The 12,594-nt window shown below is 41.5% G+C and overlaps 1 protein-coding gene across 4 annotated transcripts in view; it reads right to left on the minus strand.

The window, feature by feature from the left end:
- The window catches only part of ube3c (ubiquitin protein ligase E3C), a 186,232-nt gene that overhangs the window by 29,953 nt on the left and 143,685 nt on the right, over positions 1 to 12,594 (minus strand). For all 4 annotated transcript variants that reach the window (XM_038798378.1, XM_038798379.1, XM_038798377.1 and 1 more), the window contains 2 exons: positions 9,491 to 9,679; positions 5,604 to 5,670 (listed from right to left, as the gene is read on the minus strand). In XM_038798378.1, coding sequence (XP_038654306.1) covers positions 5,604 to 5,670; positions 9,491 to 9,679 — 256 coding nt within the window. The remainder of the gene's footprint in view (positions 1 to 5,603; positions 5,671 to 9,490; positions 9,680 to 12,594) is intronic.

Genomic DNA, 12,594 nt, shown 5'->3' on the forward strand with positions numbered 1-12,594 from the left:
CCAATATTATTTATTAGTGTTATTTAAGCTTTGCCATTAGGTTTTGTTAGTCTTAGAGCAAAGACTGTTGCTTTTAATTGTAACAAAGCAAATGGCAACATCAAAAGCAGTTATAACTTCTCAGATCCTGTCCGGTTTACGTTCTCCAACCCCTCACCCTTATGTGTCCTTAAGGCTGGTGTTAGGAACTAGAGATACTTTCACGTAACTTGTATTTGTATTAATGGGCGTTAGGAATAAATTTCTACGTTTAGTTTATATTTCTGTATTTACACTTTAAGAAAGGAAGCGCCTGAGTTTTGGTTTCACTTTTAGACTGATCCCTCCACATCAGAGTTTGCTTGTATACCTGCTTCTGTTGCACCATTGACAGAGTGAGATACAGAAAGCAGTTTTTGGTCAGTTGTAAGCAGGGGCCAGGAGGAGCTGGAGGAGGAATTTCAGAAATAAGATTTCCCCAAGAGAACAGAAGGAGACCCCAGGAAGAAAAATTAAAGCCCAGGAAGACAGTCAACTGAAGGAACAGGAAGGGGAATCTGAACAAGGCCCTGTTCAGTGAAGTTAAAAAGAAACACAGAGGAAAAGGCTCTGAATTAAAGAGAGAAAGCTGCGGGGGGCAGGATCAAAGCAAAGTGGTCTTGTGGGAAACCAGAAGATCAGAGGAGACAGCCAAAGGTGTGTGATACCAAACTACAGGCCTGTGAAGCAGTGGTGTTCTTTTGGCACAGTGGAGTATCTGAGAGGGCAGGTGGATGGCGGAGCTTGAATGTATGTGGCAATCCTGGGGAGTGAAATATCTGCAGGAGATCAAAAGCATGGAGGTGGATCCTTGTTGAAGTTGCCTGAGCCGAAGTGTTATTTGGGAGAATATTCCAAAGCCAGTTCTTCGAGAGTGGAGAATGGAAATCCATGTTAAAAGACAGAGCTTCTGTGAGACCAGTTGGCGCAGTGTGGCAAGCATCTGGGGAGTTGATGAAAAATCTGTCTAAATTGCTTTGGGTGGCATCTGTCGCTTGGTCTCAGAGCATGGTGTGTCTAACCACAGATTGCCTATTAGTACATGGAATGCATACATTTTTTAGAATAAATTTAGATTACCCAATTATTATTTTTTTCCAATTAAGGGGCAATTTAGCGTGGCAGATCCACCTACCCTGCACATCTTGTTGGGTGGGATACCCGCGAAGACACAGGGAGAATGTGCAAATTCCACATGGACAGTGACCCAGGGCTGGGATCGAACCCGGGTCCTCGGCGCCGTGAGTGCTAACCACTGCGCCACTGTGCCGCCAACATGGACTCTATACATAATGTAAACATTAGTATGCAAGATAGATTTTTTACGAATCTGTATATGTCTGTAAATGGGTGGAGTAGAGGAATATAGTTTTTTTTTCTTGTGCTCTCAGTTCGTCACAATAATTGTGCAGCTATTGAACGGCTCAATTATTCACTCACTGTAGCTGTTGATGCCTACAGTCTCTCATTCAGTCTCTCAGTATGGCCCCCATTCTCACACCTTCAGGTCCAAGAGCGCAGGCATGAATGTACCTGACACAGGCGGCTGAGCCATTTATCTCCTAATCAAACAGGACCACATCAAGCACTACAAGTCTCTGCTCTCCTGCACCAAAGCAGCTCAAGTCCAAGATTCTCCTGGAAAGCCAAGATAACCCTTCATTTATTTTCTCTACGACCAAGAATCTCCTTAATCCCTTCCAATCTACTCCCTGTACACTCACCTTCAAAGTACGAGAACTTCGGAGCTGTTGAAATTTGGACTGTCCATTTGGTAATCTTGCAGTATTCCCTCCTAAAACATGAGATTCATCAGCTCTCATGGTACAAATTCAACGGAACTGCTGAGTTCACTTCCTGATACCATGCAAGCTGCTATTATAATGATTCCTTCTCAAGTACCTCCCCACCCCCCAACACACCACCTCCCACTCCAAACCCCCAAAAACACCCTCTGTCCTTACAAACTACTGCCCACGTACAATTCCCAAGTCCTGAATCGGATCATCACCTCCCAAATCCAACCCCAACTTTTCCACAACTCCATGTTTCAATCTCTCTAATCAGGGGTTCGCACATCACCAAAACATTCCTAATCAAAGTCAAAAATTATATTCCGCGACTGAGGCAGTTTTCCTTCTCAACTTCTCCGCAACCTTTGATATAATGAACCTAATCATCCTGCACAGCCTCTCCTTCAGTGTCATTACTCTCTCTTCAGTTCTACTCTACCTGGGCAGACTGCCCCATACAGAATTGCCTCTGGTGCACCCTCGTCTTCCCGCATCCTACAGTTGTTAAACTTCAGAGGAATCATCCAAAAAACAGGCTCACTGTGATACTAAAGCCGAATTTCCAACTTCACCCATCACATCTGTGCTTGTGGATAGTACATCACAGGTGAAGCCAATGTAAAATTCTCATGCTGGTGTTCAAATTCATTTGTGGTCTTATTCCTCTTTTTTCTGGAACCTCCTCCAGTCCTCCACTTTGAAAATTCTGTGTCCCTCCAACTCCAGGCTCAATTGCATACCTAACTTCCTTAGCCCCATCACAAATGACTATGTCGTTTCTACCCCCCCCCCCCCCCCACCTATAAAGGTGCCTGTTTCTCCAACTCTCATCCTTTAAGACCATCTATAAAGCATCCTTCTTATTCAATGGGTTTAAACAACTCATCCAATCATTCCTGAAATGAAATGAAAATGGCCTATTGTCACAAGTAGGCTTCAAATGAAGTTACTGTGAAAAGCCCCTAGTCGCCACATTCCGGCGCCTGTTCGGGGAGGCTGGTATGGGAATTAAATTGTGCTGCTGGCCTGCCTTGGTCTGCTTTAAAAGCCAGCTCTTTAGTCCGGTGCTAAACCAGCCCCTTTAGCCCAGTATAATTGTTTCTCTGGTTATATTTCAGTGAAGTGCCTCAAGATGTTTTCTTCAATAAATGCACAATTTCTGTTGTTGCAACCAGCGGGGCACCTTCAATAATTCTCTTCCCCCAACATATTGCTTTTAGGGTTCCCTCAAAGAGCTATCGTATGTTACCATTCATCCATCAGTTTCCCCCGGCAACTTTATCCAAAGACATGTGTTTGCTGCCACCTAGCTCTCACTATTCACTGACTCTTGATCCCTCTGCGCCTCTTTCCAATATCCAATCGTCAATGGGCGGTAACTTCCTCCAGTTAAATATTAAAAAGACCAGTGTCATCATTGTCCAAAACAGGGAGATTGAAAGAAGAGTATGAAAAAAAACTTGTCATTTAAAGATCCCAACAATTTGTATTTATATTGCACGTTTGATGTGAAAAAATATCCTCAGCTGATGTGCAGAATTATAAATTGAAGCAAAGTTAATGTTGAGCCAAAGAAACAGATATCGGCAGGGTGACTAAAACCGTGGTCATTATAATTGATCACATTAAGTACCGCAGGGTCAGATACTTGGGAACAATAGTCCATGAGTCAGAGTCTTCAGAAAGAAACAGATGTTCGGGGAGAGTGGCAAGGGGAGTTACAAACAATTTGCCTTTTTTCTGTACTTATTTCCTCTCAGCAAGAATCAAGTACCATTTTGTCAATTGCTCAAGATACATTTCTCTACCTGAACTGCATATAGAACTAGACCACCACCGTGGGTTACTATTCATCAGAAACTGCACTGGACCAACCACGTAAATACTGCGACTACAAAAACAGGTCAGGGACTGGGAACTCTGAAATGAAATGAAAATGATAATCGCTTATTGTCACGAGTAGGCTTCAAATGAAGTTACTGTGAAAGCCCCTAGTCGCCACATTCCGGCGCCAGTTCGGCAAGGCTGTTACGGGAATCAAACCGTGCTGCTGGCCTGCTTTCAAAGCCAGTGATTTAGCCCTGTGCTAAACAGCCCCAGATTTAAAAAAATCGCTAATTGTCAGGAGTAGGCTTCAATGAAGTTACTGTGAAAAGCCCCTAGTCGCCATATTCAGGCGCCTGTTCGGGGAGGCTGGTATGGGAATCGAACCGTGCTGCTGGCCTGCCTTGGTCTGCTTTCAAAGCCAGCGATTTAGCCCAGTGTGCTAAACAGCCCACAGAGAGTAACTCCCGACTCACCCAAATCTGCCCACTATCTAGAAGGCACAAGTCAGGAGTGTGATGGAATGCCTTGATAAGTACAGCTCCAACAGCACCCAAGAAGCTCGACACCATCCAAAACAAAGAAGCCCACTCGATTGGCACCCCATCCGCTACCTTCAAAATTCATTCCCACATGGCATCGCCGTGTACTATCTACAAGATTTACTGCAGCAATCCATCAAGGCTCCTTTGACAGCACCTTTCAAACCCACGACCACTAGCACCTAGAAGAGACTTGGAAACACCACACCTGCAAGTTCCCCTCCAAACCACAGACTATCCTGATTTGTAAATACATCACCATTCCTTCACTGTCACTTGGTCAAAAACTTGGAACATCCACCCTAATAGCTCTGTGGGTATAACTGCAACAGTGTAAGGCAGCAGCTCAGCACTACCTTCTCAAAGGCAATTAAGGATCAGCACAAAGGTAGAAATTAAGCTAAAGGGGAAAAGTATGCTTTTGACAGGTGTTAGGCTGAACAAGAAGGTTCAGAGGTAAGGTGAAAAAGCAAACAAGGGAAGCAAAGAGGGAGTATGAAACAAGATGCCCAACTAAAACCAAATAAATCCCAAATTCTTCTATAGGCATGATAATAGCAAATGGTGGCAAAAGGAGAAAGGCTAATTCTGGACTGAAAAGGGGATTTGCACATGGTTGAGGTTACCCAGCCCATGATGAAAGAGGTACTTTAATCTAGATGGGCCATATTTAAAGTTGATAAGACACCAAGACCAGAGTCTTTTTTTATTCATTCATGGGTGTGGGCGTCGCTGGCTAGGCCAGCATTTATTATCCAAGTTCTGTCTCAGCTGGAATGTTGTGTTCAGTTTCACTTTGGGAAAGATTTGAAGGCACTGCATAGTGCAGATTAGATCCATAAGAATGGTTCCGGCGATGAGGAGCTTCAGTTATGAAGACAGATTGTAGAAAATAGGACTGTTATCATCGGAGAAAAGACAACTGGAGGGAAGATTTGATAACGTTATTCAAAATCATGAGGCATCTGGACAGAGTAGATACTGTTCCTTCTTGCGAAACGATCAAGAACGAGGGGGAAGAAATTCAAAGTAACTTGCAAAAGAAGCAAAAGTATGAGAAATTTTTTTTTCACACAATGAGTGGTTAAGGTCTGGAATGCATTGATGGAGGTAGGTTCAATTGTAGCATTCAAAAGGCAACTAGGACGTTATTTGATAAGGAACAATGTGCAGGGTTATGGGGAGGTGAGAGAATGGCATCAAGCGAATGGCTCACTCAGAGCCAGTGCAGACATCATCTTGGGCAAAATGGCCTGCTTCATTGCTGTAACAATTGTGATCGTGTAATCCTGGCCTTGGCAGTGACGCTAACATCCAAAAGAAAATAAATATCACAATTGGTTCCTGTCACTCATTCACACGCACTTCATTACGTCCTCTGATTCACTGTGAGTGATGCCATGCCACAGATAAAAAATAATCATACCTGAATAATTTGTGAAGTTTTTGAGATCCTCCAGATCTATTGGTATTTGTGCTCCAGATATCAAAACCTGGTGACAGAAAAATACAGATTAGTAAAGACTTAAAAATTTAAATACCTTTGCAATAATTTCCCTGCAATGTTGTTAAAGAAAGGCTCAATCTTTTTAAGAAAACTCTAGAATATGCACTGGAAATACCGAAATTTAGAGGTTATAGACCAAAAGCTGTAAAATAGGTTTAGACTGCATGGCTCCTTTTCAGCTAGCATAGACACAATAGGCCAAATAGCCATGAAATGTACAAATTTAGTTGCTCAATTTCTCTTCCTCCCACTTGGTCACAAATTAAAGTGCTTGAGATGCCCTTCTCTATGGTAAGAGTATTGTGCCAAATGAAGCTGCAGTGATCAGATATATTATTGCAATTTGTAATGCCTGTAATACACATGAATTTATACCATACAATATAAAGAAATTGCCTGGTTGTACAGGATTGGAGTATTGCTGAAAAAGACATGCTGTTGAAACTCTTCATCTTGCACTGATCAGGACAAATGCAAGACGCCTAATTTCAAAGGCAGCGGCAATTTGCAATTAACAATTATTGCTTCCTTTGAAATTTGGCATTCTTGCTTCTGTCCTGATGAGTGCAAGATGAAAATCTTCAACAGCATGTTTCTTTTCTGAGCAACAATAATCCAGAATCATAAAATAAACCTGCAGCTAAAGCCAATAAGTACCAGGAACAAATTTGAAAATTAGGTTATAAAACCATACCAAAGTAAATATGTTACAGGCAGTTAATTAAAAGGCTTACATTCTTGTGATAGGTCATCAGAGAACTACAGAAAGGTTACGGTGCAGAATGATGCCATTCAGCCCATCATGTCTCCATTGGCCAAAAAGAGAACAAACAAATTAGATGCTCATTTTAATCCCAATTTTCAGTATCTGATCCGCAGCCTTGCACTTCAGATGCTCATCCAGGTACCTTTTAAATTATTTGAGAATTTCAACCGCAACCACCACCCTCTGGGTGCAAAGGTTTTCCTCATGCCCCTCTAATCCCTGTACCAATCACCTTAAATTTACTCCCTCATCAGCAAGGGGAAACAAGTCTTCCCTGTTTAGGCCCCTCAATTTTTGCTCACCACAATTAGGTCACCCCTTAGCCTCCTCTGTTCTAAGAACAACAACTGTGGCCTACCCATTCTCTCCTCAGATGCAATTTTCAAGGCCTGGCAACATTCAAGTAAACTTCCTCTGCACTCTCTTTCAAAGCAATGATATCCTTACTGTAATGAGGTGACCAGGACTGTACAATTCTAGCTGTGGCCTAACAGTTCCATCATTACATCCTGCTTTTGTATTCAATATCTTGCCCAATTAAGGAAAGTATTCCATAGGCTTTCTTCACCATCTTGTCCACCTTCCCTGTCACCTTCAAGGATCTATGGACATGTTTTCCTAGGTCTCCCACTTCTTCAACAGTTCTCAATATCTTCCTGTTAATGAGTATGCACTCACTTTGTTTGTCCTCCCCAAATGCATTACCTCACACTTTCCCCAGATTGAATTCCATTTCTCTGCCGACACAACCAAAACCATTGAACCAATTCTGGAGTCGACAGCTGTTCTCTTCACTATCAATTACACATCAATTTGTGTGTCATCTGCAAATTTCCCAATCATGCCAACCCATATTTAAGTCTGGATGTCAATGAACAGATGGACTTTATATATTAATTAAGATTTGGTTAAGAACATCTAAAAGTTCATATTCAGTTCCCATGATGCTCTGTTGTTAGGTGCAATATCCAATCTCAAAATGAGCAATATATCTTCCAAGTTGAATCCTTGTTCCCCAAAAAATCCTAATTCATTTTACCCACTGCAATTATCCCAGAGTTTCAGACCAATTGTAACACCACCCTGCACCATATCACCACTGATTACAGAACTGGAGTGCACTATAAGGGTGGTGGAGGCAGATTTAATTGTAACTTTCAAAAGGGAACTGGTTAGATGCTGGTAAATTAAAGATTGCAGGGCTATGAGGAATGCGCAGGGGAGTGAGCTATTTGAATAGCTCTTTCAAATAGCCAGCACAAACGTGATGGGCTGAATGGCCTCCTGTTATACTGCCTCATTGTCTGTATGTTCAATTTCACCCCACATTGTGCTATCGTGCTGCCTTCACAATGATTTGTAGTTGCTTCACAGTCCAGGTTCCCAGGTTCGATTCCCGGCTTGGGTCAATGTCTTTGCGGAGTCTGCACGTTCTCTCCGTGTCTGTGTGGGTTTCCTCCGGGTGCTCCAGTTTCCTCCCACAGTCGAAAGATGTGCAGGTTAGGTGGATTGGCCGTAGTGTCCAAAAAGGTTGGGTGGGGTTACTGAGTTCTGGGATAGGGTGGAGGCTTGGGCTTAAGTAGGGTGCTCTTTCCAAGAACTGGTGCACACTCGATGGGCCGAATAGCCTCCTTCTGCACTGTAAATTCTATGATTCTACAAGTAACTTGACTGGCATATTAAAATATCAAGTGCAAAAGAACATGCAGTATCACTCCAAAATGTTTACCAGCCTTTATTCATAGAATCATAGAAAAAAACAGCACAGGAGGTCATTCTGTCCATCATTCCTGTGAGAGGTATTTGGTTGAGCTACTCAATTAATCCTAGCACTCACCTCCGTCTCACGAGTCTCGAAAGTCTCTATTTTGTTTAATCTTACTATTTTTGCATCCCAGATTACAACAACTGGTGTGACGAGCGTCACCATGCTAACCTGTGTCCCATGTTGATAACCCTTCTACCACTAAAAAGAGTTGCTCCTAATTTTCTACACCAAAACCATTCATGACTGTGAACATCTCTATCGAATCACCTCTCATAGAACATAGAAAAATAAAGCCAATTTTCTATTTTCTCTCCTCTACGAAATATTTCTCAAAAATAGTTCTTCACTAATTAGGTCAAGTTAAAGCAATGCTTTAATGTTAAATATTGCTGGGAAATTGAGAAACTCCCAGTATGCAAATGTTACAAGTAATTTGCAAAGTGTCCCACTGATGTAAAAAAATCTACTGGAGCTGGGCGAAAAAAAAATTATCCTTCTTTAAAAAGTAAAATCTTTGGAAAGCTGCTGAATACAACTCAAACTGTAAATGCTATTAAACTTCAGCATTGCAATAGCTGCCGTTAAATTATTTCTGTACAAGTAAACAATCTTCCACACTGTTTGCCGGATTTTACAAAAGGTAAGAATTTATACAGCGTTTCACATGACCACCAAAGGCACCTCAAGGCACTTTGCAGCCAATGGAGTGCTTTTCAAGTGGGGTTACTGCTGTAAGATTGCAGCAGTCAATTTGCACACAGGAAGCTGAGAGCAATATGATAATCTGATTTTGTGATGTTATTTAGGGGGAGAAAGATTGGCCAGGATACGGAGGATAACTCCCCTGGTTGTCTTTGAATAGAGTCATGGAATCTTTCCACCTAATAGAGCAGACAGGACAATGGTGCAACACCTCTTGTGAAAGTTGACACGTCAAAGAATGCAGCACTGGCCTGTCAGTTTTGACGTTGATGCCAAAGTCCTTGAGTGGAGCTTGAACTCTGAACCCTTTGACTCAAGACTGGATAGTACTGCCAACCAAGTCATGGCTGACATTTAGAAGCTTGGATTTCAAACAAAGGTTATCAGGCTAAATTTTAAATTCTTATCGGGATGGCTTTTATTTCCTAAAACCCATAATGAAATACACCAACAAGTTTCTTCCATCATACACTGAATGTGTTTTTGATTTAAAGAAAAAAGTTTCTGGTGGTGTTGGAAAAAAGATGAGACAAAATTACAAAAACTACAGACAGGTAGTGATTGGCTTACCTGAAGCTCTTGTTGGTCAAACATCCTCAGCCACTCTAGGTTCACAACATTAGCCACACCCTGTCGGAATGCAAGACAGTGCGGTCGGATCTGCTTGTTAAGCCTGTAGTCCGCAACAAGATGGATATAAGCTATCCTGTTTGCGCTGGTGACGGGAATATCCTTTCCACCTAACTTCAGTTCCACCACCTGATATGCAAAAGGTTCTCAGTCAAAATACTGCAACAATATTCTAATTGACTTAATAAATATTTTAGGAACATGCAGCTGCAGAAGTTACCACTGGAGTTCATTTGGTCTCCAATATCTGGAAATATCACACCGTCCAATAGCTATCTTACCATTTGTTAATTTTTTTAAAATTTAAATGTTCATGGGATGCAGGCATCACTGGCTAGACCAGCATTTATTGCCATTCCCTAATTGCCGTAGAGAAGGTGGTGGTGAGCCACCTTCTTGAACTGTTGCGTGGCTTCATGGAGCTGGTTTAGCACAGGGCTAAATCGCTGGCTTTGAAAGCAGACCAAGGCAGGCCAGCAGCACGGTTCATTTCCCGTACCAGCCTCCCGAACAGGTGCCGGAATGTGGCAACTAGGGGCTTTTTACAGTAACTTCATTTGAAGCCTACTTGTGACAATAAGCGATTTTCATTTCATTTCATGTGCTGTTACGAAGGGAGCTCCCGGATTTTCACCCAGGGACACTGAGTGTCCTCCAAAGATTTATACTCGGCAGCCTCCTATTTCTACAGGGTGCCCAGTGACATCATTTGAAAATACACCACCAATTTTAAAATGTCTGTTAACACCACACAACTCTATCTTAACACCAGCTCTCTCTGGCCCCTCCATAGAATTCTGCAATTTAACTCTCCCTGCTATAGAAAGACCTCACTGGAAGTATGCGATATATGATGAAAATAATCATGAATGCTTAAATTTTGCCTATGATTGGGACAGAGACCTGTGCTCACACAATCTAGATATTTGAAATGTTTTCTCTAAATTTTACTTAACTAAAAATTCTTTCCTTTTAAATAGAAACATTCAATTATTGAAACACAATTCTTCTGGCAGCTATCGAGGTAAATTATTTCTCGGTATCAGTTTTAATATCAAGTTACATATATTCATATATTGTTGGTACAGAATACCAACAATTCACTACTTGTCTATTTATTATATATACATCTGTTTGGGGATAAATGGGAATTTATTGCTAGTTCCTCAGATGATATGGTCACTTCAGAGGGCAGGAGTAAACGATGTAGTATATATAGTAATATGCAGACCTGACCAGCAGGGGGTGGTAACTGGTATCTTTCATAAGCATCCCTAAGGATATCTATCCATAGCTGGGTGAAAAATATATTGCACATGCCATGATCCAAATGGATTTCTGTCTCCTACTATCACACAACGAAGAATTAAAATAATTTTAAAGGTCAAATATTTGTTCCATGTGCTGGAGGGGCAATCTCCTTCTGTAGATAAGTTATGTAACTTGTGATAGGAATGCTTATGGAAGAACATTGGTAATTTAAAAAAAAAGTTAATTAGCGCTAGTCATTTGATAACTTCAACCTAAAATTGATATAAGATACTTAAATTTCACTTCAAAATAAAAATCAAACATGAATTTTGTATTTGAAACTGTCAACTTTTCGTATCTTTGTTCTGCAAAGTAAATAATTTTGAGTTAGTAATCTCCTAATACTGGGATAACACTCTCACCCCCAACAACCCAAAGGTGTGCAGGGTAGGTGGATTGGCCACGCTAAATGGCCGCTTAATTGGAAAAGAAAATACTGGGACAATGCTATATTCAGAAAGGAAGGGATTGGCAAAGCAATGGCAAGAGGAGCACTTTGAAATTTACTGATGAAAGCAGAGGATTTGGAAAGCAGCAAGGAGGATTGTAAAAAGATAATACACAAACTGATTAATGTAATGGTGAACAGTAGAAAGTACAAATTAATGCAAGTTTGAGACAATGCATTTTGCAAGTAAAAGCAAGGAATGGGAGCATACACAATCAAAATATGTAGAGTGGTATGGTAGAATCAGAGACCTAAGTCCAGCTTTTAACTTAATGTGAGGAAAGGTTGCATTTGGGTTAGGATACCTGATTTACACCAATTCAATTTTTAACTCCACCGAATCAATATCAGGCAAATAGGTTAAGATCAAGACACTTCACATTTTATAAACAGGGTCACAGGTACCAAGAGGCAAGAAATTCGTAAACTGGGTGACAGCTATAGTACAATGTCCATTATAGGAAGACATAACAATGGAGCCCATTGGCTCTCGGCAGGAGCAACATGGAGAGCCCCACTCCCCCACCTTCTGCAGGGCTATAGGAAATATTTTCCTCTTCAGATACTGATCCTATCCTTTTTGAAAACCATGATTGAACCTGCCTGCACCACACTCATAAGCAGTGCATTACAGATCCTGACCACTTGCTGTGAAGACAGTAGTATAGTGCAGATTAACCAGGACTCAGTAAGAGAAGAGTAACAGAATATAAATTGGTCACAGAGAGCGAGAAGAGGCAAGAAATCTCTTGTATGAAAAATTAAAAAATTAAAATCGCTTATTGTCACGAGTAGGCTTCAATTAAGTTACTGTGAAAAGCCCCTAGTCGCCACATTCCGGCGCCTGTCCGGGGAGGCTGGTACGGGAATCGAACCGTGCTGCTGGCCTGCTTGAAAAGCCAGCGATTTAGCCGAGTGAGCTAAACCAGCCCCAGACACTTTCTGGAGCATGGAATTTTTTTGACCCTGCAATAAGTTGAGGAAGATGATATCGCATTTTTTCCCCAAAGTGAAAGGGGATAAACATTGTGACTATGTGACACTGTAGCGGAATTAGTTTTGAACGCTCTAGCTAAGACCTGGCACAAACAAGGTGAGTTTGTGTTGCAAGGTTCCATGGTTTCGTCCATTAGATGGATTTCCCCACACCATCTGGCACAAAATATTTCCCCATGCCAAGTGGCAACTACATGGCTACATCCAGAATAGGATTACGTATTCCCAATTGTCTATTCCCAACAATGTGTTTTTTCTTTCCCTACATTCAAATTGGAAAAAAAGTTTT

This window comes from Scyliorhinus canicula, chromosome 5, assembly GCF_902713615.1.
Source record: "Scyliorhinus canicula chromosome 5, sScyCan1.1, whole genome shotgun sequence".
NCBI classification, from domain to species: Eukaryota; Metazoa; Chordata; class Chondrichthyes; order Carcharhiniformes; family Scyliorhinidae; genus Scyliorhinus; species Scyliorhinus canicula.